Genomic DNA, 25,713 nt, shown 5'->3' on the forward strand with positions numbered 1-25,713 from the left:
GACCGCTAGTATCATTAAACGGGTAGTGCTGCAAGCACCAGCACAAATGAAGGCAGGGGCCTTACATTTGATTGCAAACCCCCAAAAACAGCTTCCTTGTGGTTAACTGAGTTTTAAGGACCTCCTCTTGCCTGCTCTCTCTGAGAACCTCTTCCTTCATTTGAGAGGGCTTACAGGTCTCTCCCTCTTTCTCCACCCTATTTGGCTGCCTGTTTTTACAAAACTTGTAGGAACTTAATTATCCTTGAGACTATGATCTCTTTGTCAAACTTGGCTGAAACTGGCCTGTGGGTTCACAAGTTAGTGGGGGAGGAGGGAAAGGCAGCCTGACTGCGTAAGCCTCATTTCCTCAAGAATCCAGGCTAAAAACAATTACAGCCAGAAGGTTCAAGTAAAGAAAGAGAACCATAGACTTCTCCCGCACTTGGAACACAAGCCGGTTCATGCATACTAATCAGCTAACGCTGCTCTCACTGAGGTAATGAGAGTTTTGCAGCAAATTAATATTTGTATTGATTTGTACTGAGGACTGTCACAGGCTGGAACTTCAACGGAATCAACGTGTTCAGCAGGAAGCACAAAACCACGTTCATACCAACGCTGTAATTTACAGATGCTCGCAGTATCTCTATAGCTATATCCACACACCTCCATCTCTGCACATGCAAACCCCACGCCTCCATTTTTAATAACACTGACATATATTGTATGACTGGTACTATGAAGCACACAGGTAAGGCAAAATGTGTTTGGGCAGTAGCCTGCATTTTCACGACATTCATTATTATCCACTACCTTAGGAAAATCACCTTTAAGATACTTGTTGAAAAGCAGATTTTTTCCCATTTGGTATCAGAAACCAACTACATGCATATGTGATAGCACTTGACATATGTTCACATCTGCAAATGAAGTAATGGAGAATTACACTTCAGGGGAACAGGATTTCTTTGTTGTAACTTTCATGGTTTTTCAAATGCGTAGACCACATTCTAGTTAATTTCTAGCTTTAAAATCTTCATGAAGAGGTAGTTATGGTTGCTATTCAATTTAAGGTTGCAAAAGGTTGTCCATCTTTTTATTTTTAAGTAGACTGAGTTCACTGTCATAACATCCCTGTGCCTAGAAAGATTTTCTTTCTTGTCATAGATAGCAAAAGACGAGCCCAGTTACATGGGTCACAACTATTTAAAATTAATGAGTTTACATTAGCTGTTAGCATTACTAATGGTGAACTACAAAGTACACGCTGAAAACGTTCATCCTCTTCTTGGTCTCCGCAAGGGCATTCTTCTGCTACAGACAACAGTTTCTTCTGGGTTTGGCCTATACCCCAGCTTTCCTCTCAGCCAGGTCATCACTGTGGCAAATGCATCGTCCACCTTTTTACTCCAAGCAGTTGACGTCAGAGTCTCAGTTAGTACAGCTAGTACAAGAGCTAACGCTGCCTCCCGAGAAGGGCTTCACTGTTGCCATAGAGAAGTCAGCAGGACCATTTGGAGCACCCTGGGACATCCTGAGCCTCTGCATGGTGCCAGCAGATATGACACATCCTCTGACATGTCACAGGAAAGCCATCAAGAGCACTCCAGGGCATCTCAGATAGTATCACATGCCTCTGTTTGGGCAACTGAATCAAGCCCGGAGGCTCAGGTCCTAGCCACAGCCACTAAATACGTATTAATTTTAAAGTGATGGCCTAATCTAGAAAGTGATCTTACAAAAAAAAGCATTACATGTCTCTTGACTTTCACATGTTACATCTAGCTTACAAAGTTGGCTTTTGTTGAGTTTTTTACTTGGCTGTGGGTGAGGACTAGGGGCCTGTTTGACAACAGCCAGTGGGGTTTGGTCATGTCCGACATGCTGGATTTTATTTTTTGGCTCACTGTGAACCAACAGAGAAAGTCCCAGCAGTTCAGTTAGCTTCTGAACCACAGTTGAGCTGTTCTTCTGGCCACCGTGTATCTTCACAGGTGCCACCAGAGGTAAGATCCTCTCCCGACAACACACAAGTGGTACATGAACCCGTTCAGTCAGGTGTACAGCTTCACTGCAGAGCGCTCAAGGCCCAAACTGAATTTCAAACAGAAGTAAATAAATTAGGTTTTTACAAAGTTTAAAAGGTGTCTGGCCTATGAGACAGGCAGGTGAGGTGGCAGCAGCACACCTGATGGGCCTGCTAGCCCAGGCCATCCACGCAGCTGCCATGACACTGCACACTGTAGATCCCCTCTCGTTCAAGCCAAACCAACCCAGGAGGAAGCAAGGGCTGAGAACTTGTAATGCCCCATGAAAAAGGGTACGTCTCCACTGCAGTGACTGCACCAGGTCATCTTTCAGTCAGGAGCGTGGCACCGCACAGTGCCGTGTTGTGGAGCAATGCGTGAGCCTGCAGGGTGGCTCTGATGGCTCTGCTGGCCCTGGAGCCATCAAGTGCACACAAGGGTGTTGCACCACAGCCACTACATCTTTCATATGTTTCCACACTGTCTTCTGCTGATTGTCTATTTCCTTGTTTTTACTCCTCAATGATTTGTCCTTCCAAGCGTTAGGACTATCTGACTTTTGGGGTGTTGTTCACAACACCTTGCCATACAGCTCAATGACAAAGCCAATGAGAAGTCAGTTTCTTTTCCCCATTATTAATTTCTTCTTTGTCGTAGTCAAGTCCTGGCAGGAATCTAATCCCGGGTGGCACAGCATGCCTACAGCCACCAGACGCACATCAACGTGGAAGAAAACAGACGCTTATGACTTCCTCTTGCGTTTCAGTTGTGGGACAGGTACCTCACAGCAGGCTTTCAACGATACGTTCCAACATCTCTAAAACCACAACAGCTTTCCTTTTATTGCAAGGGGTTTCTAATACAATCCACCTCCTCAAAAACAAGGTGCCAGTCTTCGTATGAGGAGATATGAGTTGGGAGAGGGGTATGGTTGTCAAACAGACTTGCAAATAAACTCCCCAATAAACTCCCCAATTCTTGTTGTGTTTGTCGGTTTAGATTTAAAATATCTTTCCAGTGCTGGGGATGAGCTAGACTAATAGGAACATGGGTCTTGTCTCTGCTAGGCTTTTACATCAGGAAGCTCCCTGCATGTGAACACAACCCTGCCTGTTGTATTGATGATGCAGTCGAAGCATAACAGCTTGGGAAGAACAGCTGATGCCTGAGCTGAGAGAAAGCTACATACACGGGGCCAAAGGAAAAAAAACCAGAGCCTGGAGTGAGAGAGGAACCACCTGCCAGAAAAATAAAGGAGTAGGTGGGGAGACCTGGAGAGAGCAAGCCTGTGGGAACAGTGACCTGAGTTAATAGGGAGCGTGGGGGAGGAGTGGGCAGCGAGCAATTGCTCTTGTGTTTAAAATCCTAGTGATGGGATGAGTCAGAGGCTCTGATTGAATTCTGCCTTCACTACACCCGCAGACTGGTTATTATAAAGCTTAGGGGAGCACAGGTTGGCGCAGCAACAAAAACTACACAGTGAATTGATGGGTATATGAAGCACCCCCAAATGCCCGAAAATCTGAAGAACATCTGCCAAACACCATGCCCTTTCACACAAGGTTTCCTGCAGCTAGTCTGCCTAGCCGCTCTTCTTCGTGTAATCAGACTTAGACTGATAACCGAGTGGCAGCTGCATCTGAGATGAAGGGGTATGGCAGACTACCTGGGAACGCTCTTCACGAGTCTCCGTTGGGGCTTGCGGAAGCAGCAAGCTCCAGGAGTTAACTCAACCCAGCAAGACCACTGTCCAGGAACTACTAAATACTCTTTTAGTCCCTCAGGACAACATGATTCAGTGAACAAGAAGATATATTTTATTGCATCCTTCAGTTACTGTTCTTTAAGTGCTTGTTCTTTCAACCATTTCTGCTCCTAGTGCTCATCCTCCTCCTCAGGCCAGGGGCCAGGCGACCTGCTCAGCAAGTTCTACCATACCGAAAATGACAGTGAAAACTGCCGGTAAACACCCACTCACTCTCATCGGGTGGTTGTAACGGGCCAAAGGAGGCACAAGCTGTTGCGAGAGGTCTCCCGCTTGTGAAAGGCATCTACTCTGATCACCGAGAGGCTTTGCCACTGAACCGGGTGACTGGAAAGAGAGGCCTCCCATGTCTTCAGAGGGAAGGAGGGTCTGGGTAGCTCAGTGATCAAGTGTCCAACCGGGCTCTCCTTTGAGAATGTAACTTACATCGAGTTAAAACAAGGCGCGCAGGTTTAAAATCTGACAGGAAACAAAACAGGGCCTGAAGGAGACACGCGGCTTTTCTAACAGCCTATCTAATGAACTTCAACTGGTTCAACTTCTCTGCTTTTCACAGTTTCAGTTTGAGGGCAGAGGCAGTAGCAGCAGGTTAGGACTTGCTCCTCCGAGCTGACTCGATGGGTAGTGCCCCTCTGCTGCAGGGCCCAGCCTGGGCTCAGCCCTGCACGCTCCCGTGCCCTGCACGCTCCCGCCTGCACGCTCCCGTGGGCTGAACACCACGGGTGGCGGGGCTGCGCTGCGCCTCTGCACTTTCCTCCAAAACAGATGAGAAACGTCCCTCGAAAGAGGGACAAATCCTAGCCAACGGCACAGCCCACTCTGTAGTAAGCAAACATCCATGGCCTTTTTTTTTTTAATTATTTAAAAAAAAGCTAAACACCATGTAACACAACAGCTAAAGGCTTATTTTGGTTTTGTTTGACTCTGTCCTAACCAATTTAAACCAAGCTCGTGGATTTTTAAGGGTGTCTGCCCAGCAGTTCAGCTAGTTGGTTTTTAACCCTACCTTTAGTTAAACCAGAAGAGCTGGCATGGAGACAGCTACGTGAACGGACGGGAGGGAGGCAAATAGGAAAAAGGAAGTGTTAGAGGAAGTTGTGCATGCTGGGAGGACTACAGGAGACAACTCAAAACCAAAAAAGATAGTTTTTTGCAGAAAACAAACAAGAATAGGGGATTGACAACGCAGGGAATACTAAGAGTCCCTAAACTCAGAGATAAGGGGGGGGTCTTCAGAAAGGGATTCCCCTTTCTTAAACCCCATTGTATCTCAATTTATGCTCGATGTTGCTGCCTAAATTCATAGTTTCATCTTACATTTAATGCAGTTCTTCCCTTTCCTTTGGACCAACTCAAAAGTTGCATGGCTGCACCATCAGTTGAACAGAGATAAAAAAGGGGAGCTAGCTGTGATAGGACACAGGACTGGATGTAACCGTCTCGTTTTAGCAGCAGCCCACAGTTGCACAGGTTGGGTATAAGGTGAAATACAGTCTCAGGAAATAGGATGGCATAATTTCATGCAGCATCTGTTGCCTCGCACTTTATTCTGAGCCAAAAAATTCCTATAGCCTGAAAAAGCAGGGCCTTCAGGAATCATACCTGTCCTAGGAACAGTATTTTCATGGAGTAGATTTAAAACAATGAAATGAGTCTTCTCTCATGAGACTTCCTCTGAACTCACTGGGGAGAAACATGCCCCTTCTAGAAAGAAAGCAGTAGAACAAACCCACCCAGATTCATCCTTAGGACAATTCACAGGAGATTCTCTTCTGCTTTTCCAAGACAAGAACCGGGGGTATCCATGACATGAGGAGGTTTGAAATGAACAACAGAAGTTGGTTTCCATGCTGTATGTAATGAAGTTGTGGAAGTCCTCGCTGTGGCATGCTGTGGGTGCTGAAGGTGTACACAATTCAAAAAGCAGCGGGACAAATCCAGGGGAAAGATGGGCACTGAGAGCTACTAAGTACAACCGTATCATGCCTGGCTCTCACTGTCCTGAGACATTGACCAGGAGCTAGGAGAGCACTCCAGGAAGCCATTGCATGTTTGCACACCACCTCCTAAAGATCCACTACCAGCCATTACTGGGTCACTGGGCTAAATGGGGCTTTGGTCTGACCCAGGGTGGCCACTGTTGTTCTGAATACAGAGGGAGCCTACAGAATTAATTCTCACTCATCTAAAACTGGCCTTGATTGACACTTTCTCTTCATGCCCACACTTTGCAGCAACTCAGACACACAAAAGCTTCTGCCAGGTGGTGTTTTCAGACTACCTGTAGTTTATTGGACTTTTTACAAGAAAAAACAGAAGTGGGTGAAAAAGAAAGGATGCGACCAGACTTGTTGCTCTGCAGGAAGAGCGAGATCTGGATTCTGCATCCCCCACCTGGAAGGTTTCAGCCTGCAACTTCCACATTCTCAGAGCCCACAGCTACTAAAAAGGGCAGCCTATACCCCCCCCATCCTGCTGAAATTGGGTCACTGTGCAGCAAAGCAGGCAAAATTCACGGGCCCAGAAGGAATAAGCCACTCTGTCGCCCAGGAGAAATGAGTTTGCCCGTTTCAGTCATTCCTCCCCACCAGCTGTAGGCACAGCCCTTGAACTCACCTTGTCTTTGAACAGTGTCACACCACGTAACCGGGCAATGGGCAGAAATTCAGCCAGCTAGGACACTATAAACACCCATTTAAATACTTTCTAGTACAGACAAAACTAGCAAATCCCCTCTGCATATGGTGCTCATCTACAGTCTATCCAGACTGCCTCACCTGCCAAGTGAGAGATGATCCTGAGTCCTTGACGTTTGTAAAACATTGAGAGACCCACAAAAGAATGACAGGAAGGCAAATGACTACCTACTGCATCCCAACTCTGAGCTCACTCTCTTACAGTCTTCTCACTTTACAAAGACTTTTTTTTCCTTTTTCTAAATAAAGCTGAGGCCATCTTAAACAGATTCTTTTCAGCTAAGTGGACGTTCCTAAAATTTCTTTTTTTTCCTGGAACCCTTTTAACTTTGTAAACAGGTCTCTGTGTACAGCTTTCAATTACCTTTTATTCTGTGGTGCCAAATGAGACCAGATAGACATATTCTTAAAAGGCCTTCATGAAAATGCAAATGAACAGTTCACACTAGTCTGCTGGCTCAATAAATAGAACAGTTCTAAGTGTTTAAACACTAGTAAGTAGATAAAAAAATACAGAAAAAGCCATCTGTAGCCCTAAAGAAGCTTTCGTTTTCTTGTTGCCACCATAAAACTTGCAATGACAGTATCTTCAAGATACCTCCTGTTATCTGTATTAGCTTAGACAACATATCCTTCTAGTAGCTGACCTGCAGAAAGGGTATGAATCTGAGTCGAGAAATAACACCAGAATTTAAAACCCAGACTTGCCTGCAAATATGAGCGTCAACTCCCACCAAAATGCACATGATCATATTTTAACTGCCAAGCTTTTCCCCTCTCCCCCTCCTAGACATCACCATTCATTTTAATGTTGTTTATTTTAATTCCAGCTCAAATACAGCAAAGTGTTGCATGTTCTTGTCCCCAGACATTATATTATATATTAGTGTTCCTTTGAAAGGATTTTGTTCTTTACTACTAGTAGGACAAGAAAGCCTTGAAAACAGGTTTGCTTATAATGTCCAACTTGGAGGGATCTAAAAGTGTTATATATCCAGGTTCTTCACTTTTAAATTAAGCTACTTGAACCCATTGAGAAGTAAAAAAAAAAAATATAAACAGAGCAGTTCCTGAAATTCAAACTTCCCAGTTCGACAGGCCTCTTCACAGACCCTTCCCACTGTACAAACACTGCAGCATCCAAAGGGGAGCCTAGAAGGGCTCCAAAAAGGCTTTGGGAGGGTTTATGGCAGCAGACGAGGCTCCGGCTCCGGCAGTGCTTCCTCAGCATCCTCCATCCTTCTGCCCACCAGCAGGGCTCTGGGCCTCGTCATGGAACTCCCCCTTCATTCACCTCAGGCACAGTCAACCAGATTAGCTCGGAGACACCTTCATCCTCACGTTAAGCTCACCGAGGCCACTTGCCCAGTACAGTTTTGGGTGTGCCCGCATGGCCACACCAGCTGGCCGAGTCACGGGGGCTTCTGCTGGAGGGAGCCCCATTGCTGGAGGCGATGTTATGACCGGCTAAATGGCACGCATCTGGCCGACTGCTGCATCCATCATCCATCGCGTGCACAGGAATGATCCACCCTCCTAACACCCAAAAAATGCCCTGTTCAGAACAGACCAGGCTCTGGCCTTCACCAAAGAGCAAGAAACAAATGCTGAGCCGCATCTCAGAAGCCCATGCGGCAGAACCTGGCTTGAAATCAGCAAGTTTCTGGCCTGAATCTGAACCAGACTCATTAGTCTTTAGCTATTTCTGTCTAGCCTGGAGCATCTCACAGATGAAGGATATTCAGAGCCCAGACAGTGAGCATTTTGGATCCTCAAAACTGTAATCACTCCAATGGGTTGCTGTTGCAACTTTTGCTGGGTTTAAAGTCAAGTATTGCAAGGACAGGTATTCAGAGCCAAAAATCCCTTTTGAGTTAAAAGCAAACAGGGTCCGTTAAATTCTATTGACCTTTTACTTGGAACCAACAGACCTACAAATATACTTCTTTAATACAGGAAAATTTGGATTCTGATGCAATCATGTTACTCCAGAAGCCTGGCCTAAGGTCACGGCACTGTCACCGGCAGAAGTGACCCAGTGCTCTGCTGGTGCCACACAGCCCCTCTCCCTTCTGTCAGCAGCAACTACAACAGCAGCTTAGGTTTAACCACAATCAATTTCCCAGCCTGGTGCACCGCACAGTCACAAAGACAGTGGTGGGAGCACAAAGGAGGACGTGGCACGGCGTGGAGGCAGGTGTCCCTGACTGGGGTTATTTCCTTCAGACCCAACGCCAGCTTTTGGTAGCTTAGACAACACTGACGCTACGGGCAAGACAGCATGAAGATGCTTCTGGTCACACAATCACAGGATGGTTGAAGTTGGAAGGGCCCTCTGGACATCATCTGGTCCAATGCTCTGCTCAAGCAGACCCACCCAGAGTCGGTTGCCCAAGGACCATGTCCAGACAGCTTTTGAGTATCTCCAAGGATGGAGCCTCCAAAACCTCCCTGGGCAACCTGTGCCAGTGCTGGGTCACCCTCACAGTGACAAAGTGTTTCCTGATGTTCAGAGGGAACCTCCTGTGTTTCAGTTTGTGCCCATTGCCTCTGGTCCTGTCACTGGGCACCACTGAGCAGAGCCTGGCTCCGTCCTCTTTGCACCCTCCCTTCAGGTATTTATATACGTTGATGAGATCCCCCTGAGCCTTCTCTTCTCCAGGCTGAACAGTCCCAGCTCTCTCAGCTTCTCCTCACAGGAAAGATGCTCCAGACCCTTCACCATCTTAGTGGCCCTTTGCTAGACTCTCTCCCATAGCTCCATACTGGTGCTTTGGCAGTCTGATCCAGCTGGCAGATACTGATACCACGCTCCCTCATCTACCCTGGAAATCTGGAAAAAAGGCGGCATGCAGGAGAGCACATGTCCCTTCCCAAAACAGGGGCTCTTTTGATCAATCAGCGTGAAAAGGAGAGCCTGTCTCAAGAGGGCTGTATCTTGTGTTTCACTGACTTCTTAGGGAGCAGCTGTAACTACCAGGCACCACCTAAATGTAACACATACCTCAATCTGAGACTAAAATAATTCTCTGTCTTCTCTGGGTAGGAAGATGTTTATTCAGAGAGACTCAACGTACTCGCTATAATTTATTTTTACAGCAGGTACACCAAACCAAGACAGTTAAAACGCTAAGTCTCAAAAGCTCTAGATATTATGTACATAAACTCTAAATAATTGCCTGCATTAAAGTGTGGTTCAGTGTTTAGCAAGGAAAACCGCTCTTGGGTTTTTTAATTAAATTCTGATTTTATCTATAATCCTAGACTGTTCTGTTTGTTTATTTACATTAAAAGTTATCCTGCTCGTTGAGTGCCAAAGCCTTATTCTGAAACTGTATGATTAACACCAGTATTTCCAAAAGCTACGCATCAAATAGATTTATGTGACTATCGACATAAGTCCCTCAACCAGCAGTATAAGCAAACTGAGCTAACCAGGCACAATTCTTGCCGTACATATGGCGATTTACACTCTTCTGAATAACGGAGATAATGGCTGCGAGGATACCAGCTGATACAGCCAGGAGCCATGCACTCGCGATGATCCCCAACAGCTTTTTATGTGCTGCGGGGTCAGGCAGCACACCAAGACGCACGGCTCCGACTCGTGCTCGGCGGCGAGGAGCTGCAGTTGAAGACACTGTCGTCCCGTTATCGGATCTCCCTCTGCCTGCAGCAGGGTTGGTGGGAAGAAACCTATACCTCCACCTCTGCTGCTTCAGGCCACAATCTGGCTTCTTGGTATACTTCTTGGTATAATCCCATTTTTACCAGCAGTTTAACCCGATAGCCTCAACTAGAAAACACAAGACGGGAGGCCCAGGTGCATGCTCCCTTCTGCCAGCTGGGAAGAGGGTGATGATGGGCAGCAGGACGGAGCAGCACCGCTTCAGCCACCAGAGCCGGGCTGGAGCGAGCTGGCCCCTCGGAGCAGATGCCTTCCCACACTAGGACAGAACACGCCTGCTTGCTTTGACTACATTTTTTACATGGTTTTGGGACTTCTCTCCACTGAGCAATGAAGCTGGCTGTCAGTAAGTTATCCACAGCGATCCCTCAGGATTTCTCTTCATGGTATTATTAGCTTAGGCTGTGACTCCAGTTCCGATTCGCGGGCGATAACCATCCCTGCACAAAAGTCTCCAGCTCGAATAGCTGGCGCCTCTGCCTCCTGCGCTGCCAGGGACCGCGATGCTGTCTGTCCTCGGGCAGCGAGGACGGGCACATCGCCGCTTCGGCCAGGATGATGCAGCAGCAGCACCTCTTGTGCTGCAAACCCACCGCCCTGCCAGCCCAGGGCTGACCGAGCCCTGCTGCCTGCCTCCAGCCTCCAGCCTCCCAGCCACAGCCCGAGTCTTTACAATAGTTAAAAATTGTATTTAAAAAAAGCTTCTATTGACTTGTTTATTTTTCTTAAAGCTGATTACTGCTCATTTGCTGCAGACACTAGCCTGCCTGTTTAAAAAAAAAAAATTATCCCATTGGCAGGCAACCAATATACAAGAACATCTACAAAGAAGCTGTTAGAGTTTATCGTGCAGTAATCCATGGATTAAGGTCATTAACAGCACTTGATGACATACTGCCATGACTCCTAAGGTGCTGTTCTGGCTTGCAGGATATACAGAACGTAACCCCCTCACAAACATCTCCCCTGAGTTACTTTTTTCTAAATCTTCAAAAGAAGAAATGAGAAAACCCAGAAGAAAGATGCCTAGTACAATATCTTGCATTGCACCAAAAAAAAAAGTTATAATGAAAATAAATTAACATTTTTAAATAACACTGAATTTTCTTCTCAATCACACCGATGTTTTCACAGTAAGAGAGCTCTTGGTGAGTAACCGAAATTTTGCTAAACTTAAAAAGCAAGCCAAGACATTCTCCCATGCCCAAAAGACAAAGCCACAACTAAGACTTTCAAAATAAAATCTGAAATGCTCAATTTTGTACTTTAATTATTTATAGGAAATAAGCTTTTTCCTTCTGTTGACATGAGAACACGAATGTATCATCACAGAAAACACTGTGTACTCCCCAAATCCCACAGGGTCATTAATCTTCTTTTATGCAGTACACAAAGTATTTTCACAGAACTTTTAAAATAGTTTTTTAAAGCGTGCTTGATGTCATTAGGAAGTCAGAAGTTGTTGATGGCCTAACAACATAGTTGCTAAATATCCTCCAAAGGAGAGAATCCCTTCACTCTGTTCTAAACTTACACTGCTATCTGCACTATCCATACATGTAATTATCAATGCTATTAATTTATCTGAGAGTCCCCAATACCAAGGGTAAACAACCCGTTGTGTTAAAATTGAAGTAATGCATAGACTTTTCTTACTTCTGTTGATTTAATCGAAAGAATCTGCGCTCTTCCCATATGATTTGTTTCATTAGGACTCTGGTAATGGCCTAGTACTGTGCCACCATGTATTTTCATTTGCCATGAAACAATGATAATTCATAAAATGTACTCGGGAGAATACAATTGTCCCACCAGCTGTAAGCAATCCTGTATCCCACAGCCATACGCAACTTTTGTAAACAACATACTGACACTGGAAAAGAAAATCCTTAGAAAGACATCTTTTCAAAGCTTCAATAAATAAAAGTTATGACAAATGACATTTGTACTAATATACATCTTACCAAGAACAAATCACTTTCTGATTAACCTGATTTAGTTGTAACTCATCATTTCACATTTTACTTTCAGTACAACGTAGCAGCATTTTCACTACACATGCAATTTTTTTTCTTACCTTTAAGGAATCAAAGCAGGCAATAACTCTTCCATTTTCAACCTGGCAACTTTTAGGGGGGTGTGCAAATTTGCATTCTTCATCAGAGCGTGAACAAGTTCCCCTCTGAAATTGCCTGCACACTTCTAATGTTAGCCATTTTGTATCTCTTACAGGAGCAACATTCAAAGCCATGATGAAAAGCTGATTTCAAATTTGTAAATTGCTGTCAAGTGAATTATGCTGAAGAAATTTCCAAAACTAATGACAAAGGAAAGGGAGAGAAAAAGAAAAAAAAAAACCACACAACAAAAAAAAAACCAGAAAAAAAAAGAATTTCAATTCCAATTGAAAAGAAAGTTAAAAAAAAAGTGGGGGGTGATTAACGATGTCCAACGCACACAAAGCAGAATAAACAGAGAAAGTTTATCAGCAAGCAAGTCACTCATCAATCATTAAGTCCCGCTTGTAGACTTTTGGCTGGGAAAAACCATGCTCAGTCGCATTTCTGTCTGTAAAACACGTGGGCTTGTTGATTGTATCACGGATGCACCAGTTTTAAGCCAAGGTCCTTCAATGCAATGGCACTCCTTGATAAAACAGTAGTTCTCTGACGGTTGCTTGCTGGTATTGATTACAGAAGAAAAGCAATGCAGTCATTTGTTCGTGTCTCAGGAATAGTAATAATAATTCTTCCTCTTCTTCTGCTTTCAGTTTCCCATCAACTAATTGGCAAATGGAGACAGCTGAGGTATCTTCCGCCAGGTGTAAGGTGAAGGCAATGTCTGGCTGGCAAAGATAGGATTTTGAGAACACGGGCGCAGCAGTCCTCGCTCATAAAAGTGACTTGACAAAGGCACTTTTTAAGTCACTGACCTGACAAAACAAATACAGTATCAGTTCACGTGCAACTCATTCAAATCAACATTACGAAACCTATCATCCCTTTTTATCAGATATTATAAACACAGTGCCAATGCTCACTTGTATTTCTTTTTTTCCAAGCAAAATCAGTCTCCTTCGTGAAGTTACATATGACAAGGGAATAACCAGTTGAAACACGTACTGCAGTAATATTCTAGGCAGCAATCCAAAAGTGGGGAATGATTTAAATAGATGAATGTGGCAGACACAATAACTAGGCACACTGGTTGTGAAACAATTCAATCTAATGTGCTTAGTCTCCAAAACAATATACAAGAACCCGTTTCCATTAATTGATCATTTGGCCCTTTAGATTGTGTTACTACATTATAAGCTGTAACTTGTTATTTGTTCTTCCTTAGAAATGAGGACAGCGGTATTCTGTTCAGATTTTTTGTCTCTCCCTCTGTTTCTCAAGGGAAAAACAAAACAAAACAAAAAATTGTCATTCCATAATTACATGGGGGGGACGACACACACGGACGACAACCCACAAACCTTTCCATATCCACAAAATAGAGCTAGTTTCCCTGTTAAGCTAAAGGCTGTTCCATAAAGGCTTCATGAAAGGGCTCACCACTAAGTCATCATCCTCTAATGAGTTCTTTCTAATATGAAGCAGTCTTTATCTAAATTTTCCTTTGATTAAATTAGCTTTCATTTACCTTTACAAATACATGGTTCAGCATCAAAATCTAAGACTTAAATATGGAGCTTAAGCTATTTGGGGACTATAAAATACCTAGGATATTTTATAAATAAATAGATCTGAACATCAAAGGGTTAGATATTATAAATATTTTTTAATAAATTACTGTATTTTATATGCAGACGGTGTAACCACAGACATGATGTTTCCTTCTATTCAGCTTCAAAGGAACACAACTTTCACTTTGCAGATACCAGCCAGAAACAGTTGATGGATTATTTTTGTGCAAAAATAAAGAAAGAGGGAAGGACTGGAATAAGTGAGGTTTTAAAATGCATCAATAAAAATAGCTCTAAAAACACTGTCAGCTTGCCCATGCCAGAATAATTACCATTCTGTGCTTGGATTCATCTGATTTAATTGAAGTCAGTATTGTTAGTAATGCGAGTAAGAATTACTCACACACAGTTTCAGGAACAGATCCCAGTTCTGACTTCCAGGTCTTCACATCCAAAGGCTTTTCTATTACTTAGTAATGCTACCAGAAAGGGTTTTACTATGTGACTGATACCTACACCAAAATTTGCTACTGCTAGCATGAATAAAGGTAATGCAATGCTAATTGGTCAAAAATTCAGTTTCAAGTCCAACATGCAATAAGATGGGTCTGGATGATACTTAGCTAGCTTTACCTGGGCATCAAGAATAACGAGTTGCAAAAGAATTAGTACATTTTAAAATAATTCTACACAATTGTAGTATAGTACAGTACATGAATTAAAATATTCCTCAGATTAAATATTCCATCAATGTTGTCCCACAGCATCAATGAACAGTGAGGTTAAACTGAAAACGTACAAAGAGGTGAGAAAATACTCATAACTGATGGAAAGGAAAGAGAGGGGGGAAAGACACGGAGAGCCTCTCCACAAGAGCTTGTTGAGCTGATAGCTTGTTGGGCTGATGATTCAGCTGGCTAAATGTAAAAGAGGAAATATTCTCCCTAGAGGCACCCATTCCAATTCAGAAATGTCAGTAACGGTTTTCAGTAATAGATGTAGGAGACAGGCGGAAATTTGGGGAAAAGGGTAAATGTTATACCGCACACTGCTCAAAGTCACAAGTAGTAATACTCTGCCGGGCTGCATACTACTAAAATTGACAAAGTCGTTTCTCAAGTAGTAGGTGTTAAGAATGAAGAAAACCAGACTTGCACATGGCAGCAAAGCAAACAGCACACGTTATATAAATGGCAGTAGCCAGGGTTTTAAAAAAATATTCACGACAGAATCACATACAAGATTCATGAGACTGCAGCAAGAATTAATACCAAAAAGCATTTGGAGGGTAGAGGGTAGAAGAGGAGTGAAATACAGCGTCATTCTGTTTCCTATCTTCTTACTACATGAACATTTTCTAAAGAAAGGGAAGCGTGAAAAGTTGGTCTCAAAAATCCCCGTCTTGTCAAAAAAACCACACTATCTGATTTCTCAAGAGGCATTGAGTGCTTCAGCTGTTTCTACTGATGCAGGCTTCGGAGAGACAGAGCCAAGACCCTTCTGAAGGAGACCATGCCTTCAGCAGGAGGCAGGTGCAAACACGGTGGAGACAGAAGAATTTGGAGTGCTTCATTCCTACCACTTACGTGGCCTATGGGTTCACGACCACGTCCTAGGCAGCTGCTGTACCTCCTCTGCCCATCACCTGCACCAGGAGGGTGAAGGAAGAGGTGCCACCTGGAAAGCCTGAACATGAGAAGGAAGCAATACAAGGAGAAGGGAGAGGAAAGACACTGGGGAAAAAAAAAAATATGGGAGGCACCAAGGAAAGTAGATTTCAAGATAGAAGAAAGAGCTCAAGAGAAGGAATGGGAGTAGAAGGTAGGAAAGTGAAGTGGCTGGTTATGGAAGAGGAAGGAAGGGAGAAGCTTCATGGGAAAGGAGGAAAAAATAAGATGGGTGTGGACGAAAGATGGAGAGAAGATGTGAACACTGGGGGAGAGAAGGGCAAGAAGGAATTTCAGAAGGAAAGCAGAAGAGACTATGGTTACAGGGGAAAATCCAGTAGTTTGTGTAAACAGAGGGAAGTAAATGAGGGAAAAGAAACATGGGGTTTACAGAAGAAAATACAACAATAATAATATCCTCAATAAAACGCCTGCCAGGCCACAGGCCATTACTAACATCACAGCCTACCCTGACCTTATGTGTTGCAAACCCCACCCATATGGAGAACATCAGGGCCTCCAGCAAATGTGAACTCTGCTCTTCTTTCCATGACTTCTAACTTCTATTTGTGTCCCAATGTATCAGCCAAAGTTAGCTGTCCTGCCAAAACCAACGGGATCTCACCAGCCTAGAGCCCTCAGCACCAACGGGGTCCTTCATCCAGGCAGAAGGTTTGCTTTTGGTTTGCTCAGGGGTTTTGTTTAGTTGTTTTGTTGTTATTGTCATTAATGATTCCAACTCAAGCCCACACTCCCCACTGCAGCTAAACAAACTACCAAAACTTACACATTGACAACTGAGATGCAAAATGTTCTTACTGAAGCTGAAGAAAGCACTCAACATAGTAAATACAGAAGAACTGCTTTTGTTTGTTTTTTTTACAACTATTGCTGTTTATTTCCAGTCTCTCACACACTTGGATCAATGGAATTGATCCAGAATACACATCTACAAATGCAGTTTTTCGTATGCTAAGTGAAATAAATTCATGGACATGTATTTGTAAAAACTATTTAGCTTTAGATTCCTCTTTTCAGATAAGCATCACTTCCCTTTTGCAGAAAGCTAGCAAGACATGGAGGAGTAGGAGGCTTTTGCCAACCTCATGTTCTCCGGAGAGAGGAGGAAAGAGCCTGTGTTGGGCTCCAGATCTTTTTTCAGTTCTAAACCACAAAATCATTTCTCCTTTTCCAAGTAAGCAAACAAAAAAAAAATTCCCAGTAAAAAAAAAAAAAAAATCCTTTTAATTATTAAACAAGGCAAAGCACACAGGCACTAGGAGCCCCTAGAAAAGGTTCTCGTTCTGAGGAACACTAGGCAGCCAGCGTCTTTAGGAGCTGGCAAGCGAGCACAAAGCCCTGCCCTATTACAAACCAGCTGGATCTCTCAGCTGGAAAATAGGAGCTCTTGCTATATACAAACTATGAGCTGCTCTGGTACAGTAGTTTTACTTATCAGACAGATTATGTGGCAACAGATTATGTAGTATCTGTCTAATGGAGAAGCTGAGACTTCCTGGGCATGTTGTATTCACGCTTCAGTAGATAATGTGTAGTAATGAGCGAAGACCTCACCTTCAAATAAAGTCAACTCTGCAAATTATGACTTCCAGTAAAGGAGCAGAGTCCTCTATATGGTTCCAACACAGATCTCTAGTGGAACTACTAAATTAACTCAAAAGGCGTTAAAACAGTTTCTCACTTTACTCTTAGAGAATTAAGCACTCTGTATTATTCATCACATTAAAATCTTCAGCAAGAGATGTCAAAACTCAATTTGTTGCTCCTACTGTCAAAGTTCATCAACATGATCCATATATTTCTTCTATATATACACACCAGAAACTCAAGAATTAAAAAGTTAGAAAACCTTCAGTTGTACCTAAGAAGGATTGCACAGTTTAAAGTATACAAACTCTTCTTTCCCAGCAAGCCAGAAGAGATGTGCTAAATATACTTAGCTTTCCAAGTTTGATCATTTACAATGATCTGTTTTAAAAATAAGGAATTAAAAGCAAAATAAAAAACCAAAGGCTCACCATGCTGTGGAAGCAGGATGTTCCTCCTTTAGGTCACTAGCAGGGCAGAAACCTGTTGACTGTCAGAATAGATTGCTGCCCAAATTCAATTAAACACCTGAACTCAGGTGGGATAAAACTCACCTTCAGGACCTACCTACAGTCACCAAAATTGACTTGCTGGATACTCTAATGCCAAGAGAATATTTTGAGAACTTAGTTTTCAAACCCAGCATGCATATACTCAAGCTCTTCAGAGACAGACTGTTAGCTTAGCCAAACGTGGGAATGCTTTCAAGAGGACCAAAGTCACATCTCTAATCCCAGGGAAATGGTACTGCCCAATTTTAAGCCCTTGACCCAAAGCAGTTTGCTGCTACAACTTTTATACACTTGCACGTAAACACAAATTCATGTTGCTTACTTCCAGACAATCATGTCCACAGTCTTAAATTCACTTCAGGAATCTTTCAACAAAGAAACAAAACAATAACCCTGCAGTAGACACCAGGCACAAAGAACTTCAGGTTGAAATTTTAAGCTCTGGCTGGAAGTTGAATAAGCAGCAGCAAACAGGCTCTCTACCCTTACACAGTTAACCGTAAGCATCACTGGCTTCACGTTCCACAATACAAGTTCACAAACCAGCAACGCCTTAACCACGTATCACCTTAACTCAGATTCTCATGACGTTCCTGTTTGTCCAGGAGATAAACGAATCTATAAGAAATAATACCCTCTGTTTAGCCACTCCCTTCAGCCTGGACTTACTAGTTTTGAGTCAGTGATTTTACCTGGGACAGGTGATGTGGGACAAAATACAACCATTCCCAGATGTCCCAGGATATCCCATGGCATCCAAACACAAGGATTAACCAATGTGTCCCACTCTACAGATGCATCTTCAGACTACTGACAAGGATTGCGTTCCTTCAAAAAGCTGCTGCTCCTTCAGCACCTGACCACATTTGCAAAGGAAACCTGCTTTGCAGTTCACTATGTTTATAGCCAAAACCTAGTGGAAAGATTCCCTGTAAAGTGTAATACGTAGGGATCCTTCTACAACCAGATCAAGCCAAGTAATCTTGAACATTCACAATGGAAATACAGATATTCGAAGACTGACAACTACTGAACCCTCACCCTTAAGGCCAGGAAAAGGCATCCAAATCCTGCTAAGTCATACCTCTTTGCAGCTACACAGCGGACTCCATTTTCAAAGCACTCGGGACACAGCCACACACTTAGGAGACACTGGCAGGTGTTTTAGTCCAAAAGATGGTGGGACTTCGCTTCAGTTTTTCAACTAAACCTCACTGTTACATTCTTTTAAATGTCATTTTTTCCCCATTGTTTGTGCTTGTAAATAGCATTCAAGGCCTCCAAACCGAAGAGAAGCTGCGCACCAAAGGACCGCTGCGACCCCACGAGCACACTCCAGCATCGCTTTCAATTCCAGCTACCTGCCATTTCCTTGACTCCCCCGTGTTGTTTTCTCTTGCCCTCCCTCAGACTCCCTGCCAAGGAAAGCAAGGCTGCAGCTTAATCCTAGGCTAAAGCTGGATCCATTATGATCTGCCTCCCCAGGTGCAGAATAAAGCCAACACAGCAGCATAAAGTACCCTGCGTCATGCTGGCCGACTCAACTGAGACGTGCCCACCTGCCCATGCCCCACATCTGACGGAGTAAAGAGCAGAGCCGGCGCGACGGGGCATGACGGCACGGGCTGCAGCCCCGATCCCTCCCCTGCACCCCACCTGCGGCAGGTCTGGCACCTCGTTGCAGGCTCCTGTAATTACGACGCTGTATTCCACGGGACACGCTCCCTGTCCCTGGAAAGCAAGGCTGACTCAGTCATTGCACGCTAATTTAAGCCTCACCGTGCAAAATCCTCCACTAACCAAATTTAAGCCTCACCATGCAAAATCCTCCACTAACTGATACAGAGAGGATCTTATGTCAAAAGATGCTAACATGAATGAAAAAAAAAAAAAGTAATTTTACAGACAAATAATATGACAGTTGGCACGCCTGTTAGTCACATTTGAATAAATTACATTCTTAAAGAGAGAACATGCAAGAGATTTTCGATAGGCTTTCCTCACTCCATCAGCCCACCAGATTAGGAAACAGGACCAGAAAGTGATGCGATAGCACAGAGGTATCATTCATCAGTGACTACAGTGCTAGCTTCATATTCTTCTCTTGAACCAATTTCTAACATCTCATTTATATTTTGGATATGTAGCCGAATATTAGAGTATCGAGTAAGACCGGACAATGTACAGTAGAGTTTAGTAACGTCTTTGCACAGTTCTGTAAAATTACAGCATTTAAACCAGAATCAGGTGTCTGGCCCTTTTCCCAACTGTTGTGAAGTCACAAAAATAATATTCCGTATATTCAAGAAACAAGAGAAAACAAACAGACTTCCATGAAACATCATCCGTTCTTTGGTGGCAAATAAGAACAGAAAACCTTTCTGCCACCATAACGCTTTAAGAAAAATAATTCGATTACAGTAGAAAGTGATGAATGCATCTTCTTCCACAAATTTCAAATGAAACTTGTGAACATTTCTTTAATCATTTTGAGGGGTTTTTCCACTTTGTTAAAATGTTAAGCAGCTTCCATTTTGCATCGAGCAAACCAGTATTGCTCAAATGAGGAAGAAGCCAGAACTGCCCTATCAGAGAAGCAGCCCACTAGTTTGATCAGGTGGCTGGGAGCCAAAAATACTAAAATTCTAATCCCGGTTCCTGTACTAATTTGACCTGAACTCTGCTGAAGTCGAGTGTCCTGACTTACAAAAGAACCATTATTAATTTTATTTGCTTGACTTGGAGATAACTATTGCAACATCTCCCTCTGCCTATTATACAATCAGAGATGAACACTTGTCAACTGTAATTCAGATGAGCACATTACCCAGAGTCAATCCTAACTGAAATAGTTAGGCCAACAGAAGTCCAGGGACAGGTTAGAAAACACCTGTCTGTTTTATTTAAACTGAGCATGACCTCCAAGTATCAGTTTTGCTAAATGAGCCATATTCTCCTTGTCAAGATCACTAATGTGCCAGATTCAGGCTTTTTAGTATGTCCCATGCTATTTACAGTATGGCAATGAGCTTCTTATTAAAACCTGCCGGTTGACTTTGAAGCTGGCTTTACAATATAATAACGCTAATGTCCTTTGGCCCCAGGGAAGCAGGTGAGGAGGAAGGTGTACCGCCGACTGTGAAACAACAGGCACAGCCCGGGACCTTTTCAGCGATCCACTGTACTACTTTCCTAATGGACCATGAAATATTTCTGCTGAACTCTAAGTCTGTAGATGACTGGAGCCCACAAGAGTATTTTCTAACATCAAAGTGCTTCAAAGTCATGCTGATAAAACTAATGCTTATTATGCTTCAGTTAAAATACAATTGCAGAAAACAGTTTTTCTTCTTCTAGCAAACTTTTTTTTTAAAAAAACGATTTTCATTCCACTGCACTGAACCTTCTCCTCCTCTCTTGGTCTGTACCTTAAACACATCTTGTTTCTCAGTCCAAAGAAACCTGATTTTATCCTCTAGGTGTATGAACTTCATACACAAAATTCTGCTCCCACCTTGACAAGAGGACGAAAGCAATTTCTGTTTCTGTGCCTCTGCAAGCAGAGTTAATCATCCCCGGCAGCAATGACGTTATCACTTGGCCTCTTGCGGACACAAATGTTTTGCTTTTGGCAGAGTGCACCATGTAATAGCTATTAATCAAACCCAATTCCCCAGGGAAGGGTACCCCAATGCATTAGGAGCTTCTACTCACACCCAGCTGCCGACATGCATTGTATTTATTTTTTTTTAGGACTGTAAAAATATTTACAGAAAAGTGTGCTTACGTACTGTGAAATTTTTAGACTGGCATGGAGGGAACACATGATCAAATGGCTGTTCTCACCTGCCAAAGGACCGATAACATGCTGTTACACAGGAGCACAATTTAAAAGAGCTCAGGCTGTTGTCAATTTTCTATTTTCTCTACTCCACTTTCGCACTAAGCCCAGAAGGCAGAACTCTTACCGAGGTATTTGTTTATGTGACAAACAGCATCCCTTTGCACTGAAAGACAAGGATAGGTCTGAATAAACAAAGGACTCGATGTAAATTAAGATATGTTGAACTCGCAAGCTGAAAATATGTTTAAGACTGCCAATAGTGTTATTAATAACATACTCCTACAAATTACGCAGCTCAGGGAAGTTGCATGGCACATCTAAACAAAGCTCCCGAGGCGAGGGTAGCAAGAGCACTACCTAATGCTATCAACTCCAACTGCCTCTTAAGCTCTAAACCCATTCTGCTGAACAGATTCCCTGCACAAAATCCAAGCAGCATCGCTGTTCTGAGATAAAATACCTGCATTCCTGTGCTGTTTTCTCCATTTGCATTTCACCTGAGAACAGGATACCAAAGTGCACGAGGATGATTTTAGGAGGTCAGCCAAAAAGTCCATCTCACCCAATATCCAGTCTTCAACTGTGGTCAATACCAGTTGTCTACAGATGAGTGCAAAATCAGGGCAGGCAGAGCGTGATAATTTCCATGAATCTTCTCCCAGCCTCCAGCAACCTGTGACTGATATATCTGTATTTAATAGGTCTCATCGGGTTTTTCTTCCATGGGTTTGCCCGCTTCCTTTTTGAACGCTGCTCCGTTAGAAGCGTCTTTCATCACCATGTGCGGGAAAAGTAGGATACCGAGAGGGAGCCTGACTGGTTTTCACAATTGTTGACAAAAGCTTGGACTCTCAGGAGGAACGTGGATATGGAAGGAAACACTTGAGGACTTTGGAGATTTACAAACGTTTGAAAACAGCAAATGAAGCTGGGGAATAAGATGACTGATTACAAAACCCCTTAAGTAAATCTCGGTTGTTACTGCCTTTTTATTACCTCTGAATGGGTTGAACAAGAAGAGAGGATGGGCCTTTTCCTTCCAGTGAAAGTGGAGCTTGGAGAAAAGTGCTTTTAAAACCTACCAGAAGAGAAAGAAGCAGCAAGATCCCTTCTTCTGCACCCCAAGCTGCATCACCTAGGAGCGTTCCCAGAAGCAATGCTTTCTTAGTCATCCAACAGAGAAGGAGGAACACCCGAGAGCATGCCTGAAGGAGCCCAAGCGAGGCACTCCGATTGCGTTCTGCCAGACCTAGAGCATTTCACAACCATCTCAAACACACTTTGGAAGCAGCAACTCATCACAATGGGAAAGCGCTTCCAACAGGGAAAAGAAAAAACCTCAATAGTGTCTTTACTTCTCAGAGGGTTGCCCAAGCAAGCCTTCATCAGCATCCATTTTATCGCAAGGATCCAATTCCCCTTTCTCTCTCCATTAGTAGCGCGCATGTAACACGCAACAACAGCTTTATTTACTTCCAAAACTAAAGAAATCCTCATGAAGCAGAACATATGCAAGTGCTTTACTTGTTACGTATCTCACGGGACATACTGCAAAGCCAGATTAAGCATCTATGTCAGAATACTTTATATCTCACAGCAGTTAAAAAGACAGACAGCAACCTAACTTTAAAGTCACCTATGGAATAGCAGATTGTTAACAAGTACCTTCAAACACAATTTTATTTTTTTTTTAAATAATGTTTTTATGCTAACATTCACACAGCAATGTTTTATATAACAGAAGGTGAAATCTTCCACTAAAAGCCATTTTTCAAAGACCCTTCCCAGTCAAGGAGAAACCAGTAATGGTGGTGGGGTTTTTTTGGCACAGCCCTGGAGAAAAAAAAAAGTAGTAGTATTCAACAGGTTATTGGTCTCTTCTGAAGGTAGGTTGCCTTTTTGTGGTTTGAACAGAGATTGCTTCCTGCCTGATTATCTTTGGTCCTCCAAGGTGAATAAAGAAAATATCTAATCAAGCTCACTATGAAGATGACAGTAAAAGACTTTCTTTTCAAAATTCACACCATTTATTTGTCCACAAAAACCCCCCAAAAATCCCCCAAACCCCACAACAAACAGAAGAAACAACCAAACAAAAAACCCACCCCAAAAAAAACCACAACCAAAAATTTATAACTTTAGCAGCTACCTGTGTTGTGTTTGACAATACATAATGGGAATTTATTCTCCCTGGAATAAAATATATTTGCATTTAGTGAACCACTATTCTGTTGTCAAATAGGCATCATGAGTTCAGAAAGAATGCTTTTCCCCTAAAACTGTTTTCACAACTGGTGGCAGAGAAACGAAGAGCTTTTCTCAGAGTACTTGCAAGTTCTGGTGAACTTCTCTTTTCCTGGAAATCTTGAAACCTTCTATTTAATCCTGAGGCAAATAACGGAGTTAAACTGGAAGGAGCGCACAGTAACTGTCTGCAGATACTGCCTACCAAAGCAAACACTTTTTTTTTTTTCTGATCTCTAGGATGATGAATTTTGGGTTTGGTGTGCAGTACTGCCGCTGACCTTCCTTTTTGCTTGAGCGCCGATTAAGAAGCATTGATCCAATAAAAATGGGTCATATCGATCTGTTGTTTTAATTTGTGTAACATGTCTCTCTCTGTCCAAAAAGCTCACCAACCGTTGCCACTTGAAGAAAGTTATTTTTTAACCCACTTTCATTTCAGAAAATAAACTTTTTTTTTTTTAATAAGTAACAGGAGACAAAGTACTTAACCAACAGAGAGGATACACAGGAACAAACCTGGAAAGTTTATTAGTCTACAGTAAGGACATCGGATGAGTTCATACTCATTTTTCTGCCATGTGCATAGTTCAGTTGTCTGCAACAGTAAAAGGGGACATAAACTACATTCCGATTTCTGGAAGGAAAGAAAAAAAACCTGCCAGTATCTTGTAAAAGCAACTTTAATGTACAGAGCCTTCCTCTTCATTTGTGTTAGCTTAAAAGTTGAAAAGGGCATGGATTCAGGCAGCAATACTGACTGGTTAGGCAGCGTTAGTCCAGTACTCCTAGGTCCCAGACCCAGGCATGTCCCTCCCTTAAATAAAAAATTTTCTCAATATTTAAATGACAATCCCTCTCTGTTTTAACTCAGCTATTTAATATGGAAAGAGAGCAATAGGAAAAAGTCTTTCCTACTCTCACTAGGTCTTGTTGAAAACCTTCCCAAAGGAAATTTCAGCATCTCAATGCCTCCTCAGACTTCGAAAGGTGAAAATATGTGGGGAGAAAAGTAGAAGTATTTTAGCAATATTGAAACAGTTCCACCTCAATGCTTTATTTTCATACGGTTGAATCATTTTATCATAACTTAAATATTATCATGGATAAGCACAGTTATTCAGGAATATGTCGTAAATTGTGCTTCAATAGGAAAGTTGAAAAAAAGAGTTCTTTCATCCTTTGACACCAAGAACTGCAATATTTTTTCAGTGAAAACCGAATACATTTCCCAGAAATGTTTTGACAGAGCACTTTTCCAGACCTTTTTCTACTATCTCTGCTTACCTGTAACCTCAGAGATTTCTCCCTCCTGCTGGGGATGGCAGTACTGCTAAGCACAGCCCGGTGTTCACCAGTGCTTCCAAAGCGATGGATATGCTTGTGACATGGAGTACAAACAACTGGCTTTTGGCAAGAGAGAGTTTTCTGCTCACATTGCAGCGGAAAATTTGGACTGGTTGAAATAAGTCTCGACAGTTTTGTCCTTTTCAAAGGTTTAATTCATTTGTTGTACTTCAAGCTTAGTCCCAAATGGGTATTTAAAGCCACATTTTGTTGTGCACTGTACAATTTGTATTGCCTTGCACAACTTTTGTGTTAAATCGTAATTCAAAAACTTCCTTTAACCCTGCATAGATCTTCCCTTATAGACAGCACTATTTTTGAAAGATTACTTCAAATTTTCTGTGTTACAAAGTCAATAAATAGCATAAAAAAATATTTTGAATTTGGTCAAATAAATAACATCAACAACAATATTCAGAGATAAAAAATTGTCAGAGAGAGATAAAAAATTATAAATGAAACATAAAAAGTGGACTGCTGCTGTTATGCTTACACACATTTCTGTTCCAAAAAACAACTTTGCAAAATGACTTAACAGATTTCTATGTTGAACGTGCCTCATTTTAATGCAATATTTGCTTAGCTTGTAAATAAGAGATTTTATATCTTCTAACCTCCAGCCTATGTACACACACTGGCCCCTGA

General features: G+C 42.7%; 1 protein-coding gene across 7 annotated transcripts in view; it reads right to left on the reverse strand.

Moving 5' to 3' along the window:
• MBNL2 (muscleblind like splicing regulator 2) overlaps positions 1–25,713 on the reverse strand; it is a 112,664-nt gene that overhangs the window by 60,946 nt on the left and 26,005 nt on the right. For 6 of the 7 annotated variants that reach the window (XM_075526519.1, XM_075526529.1, XM_075526481.1 and 3 more), the window contains exon 2: positions 12,236–13,090. The exons of the other annotated variant lie outside the window; for it this stretch is intronic. In XM_075526519.1, coding sequence (XP_075382634.1) covers positions 12,236–12,409 — 174 coding nt within the window. In that variant the 5' untranslated portion in view covers positions 12,410–13,090. The remainder of the gene's footprint in view (positions 1–12,235; positions 13,091–25,713) is intronic. 7 annotated transcript variants of the gene reach the window in all.

Source organism: Mycteria americana, chromosome 1 (genome assembly GCF_035582795.1).
Source record: "Mycteria americana isolate JAX WOST 10 ecotype Jacksonville Zoo and Gardens chromosome 1, USCA_MyAme_1.0, whole genome shotgun sequence".
NCBI classification, from domain to species: domain Eukaryota; kingdom Metazoa; phylum Chordata; class Aves; order Ciconiiformes; family Ciconiidae; genus Mycteria; species Mycteria americana.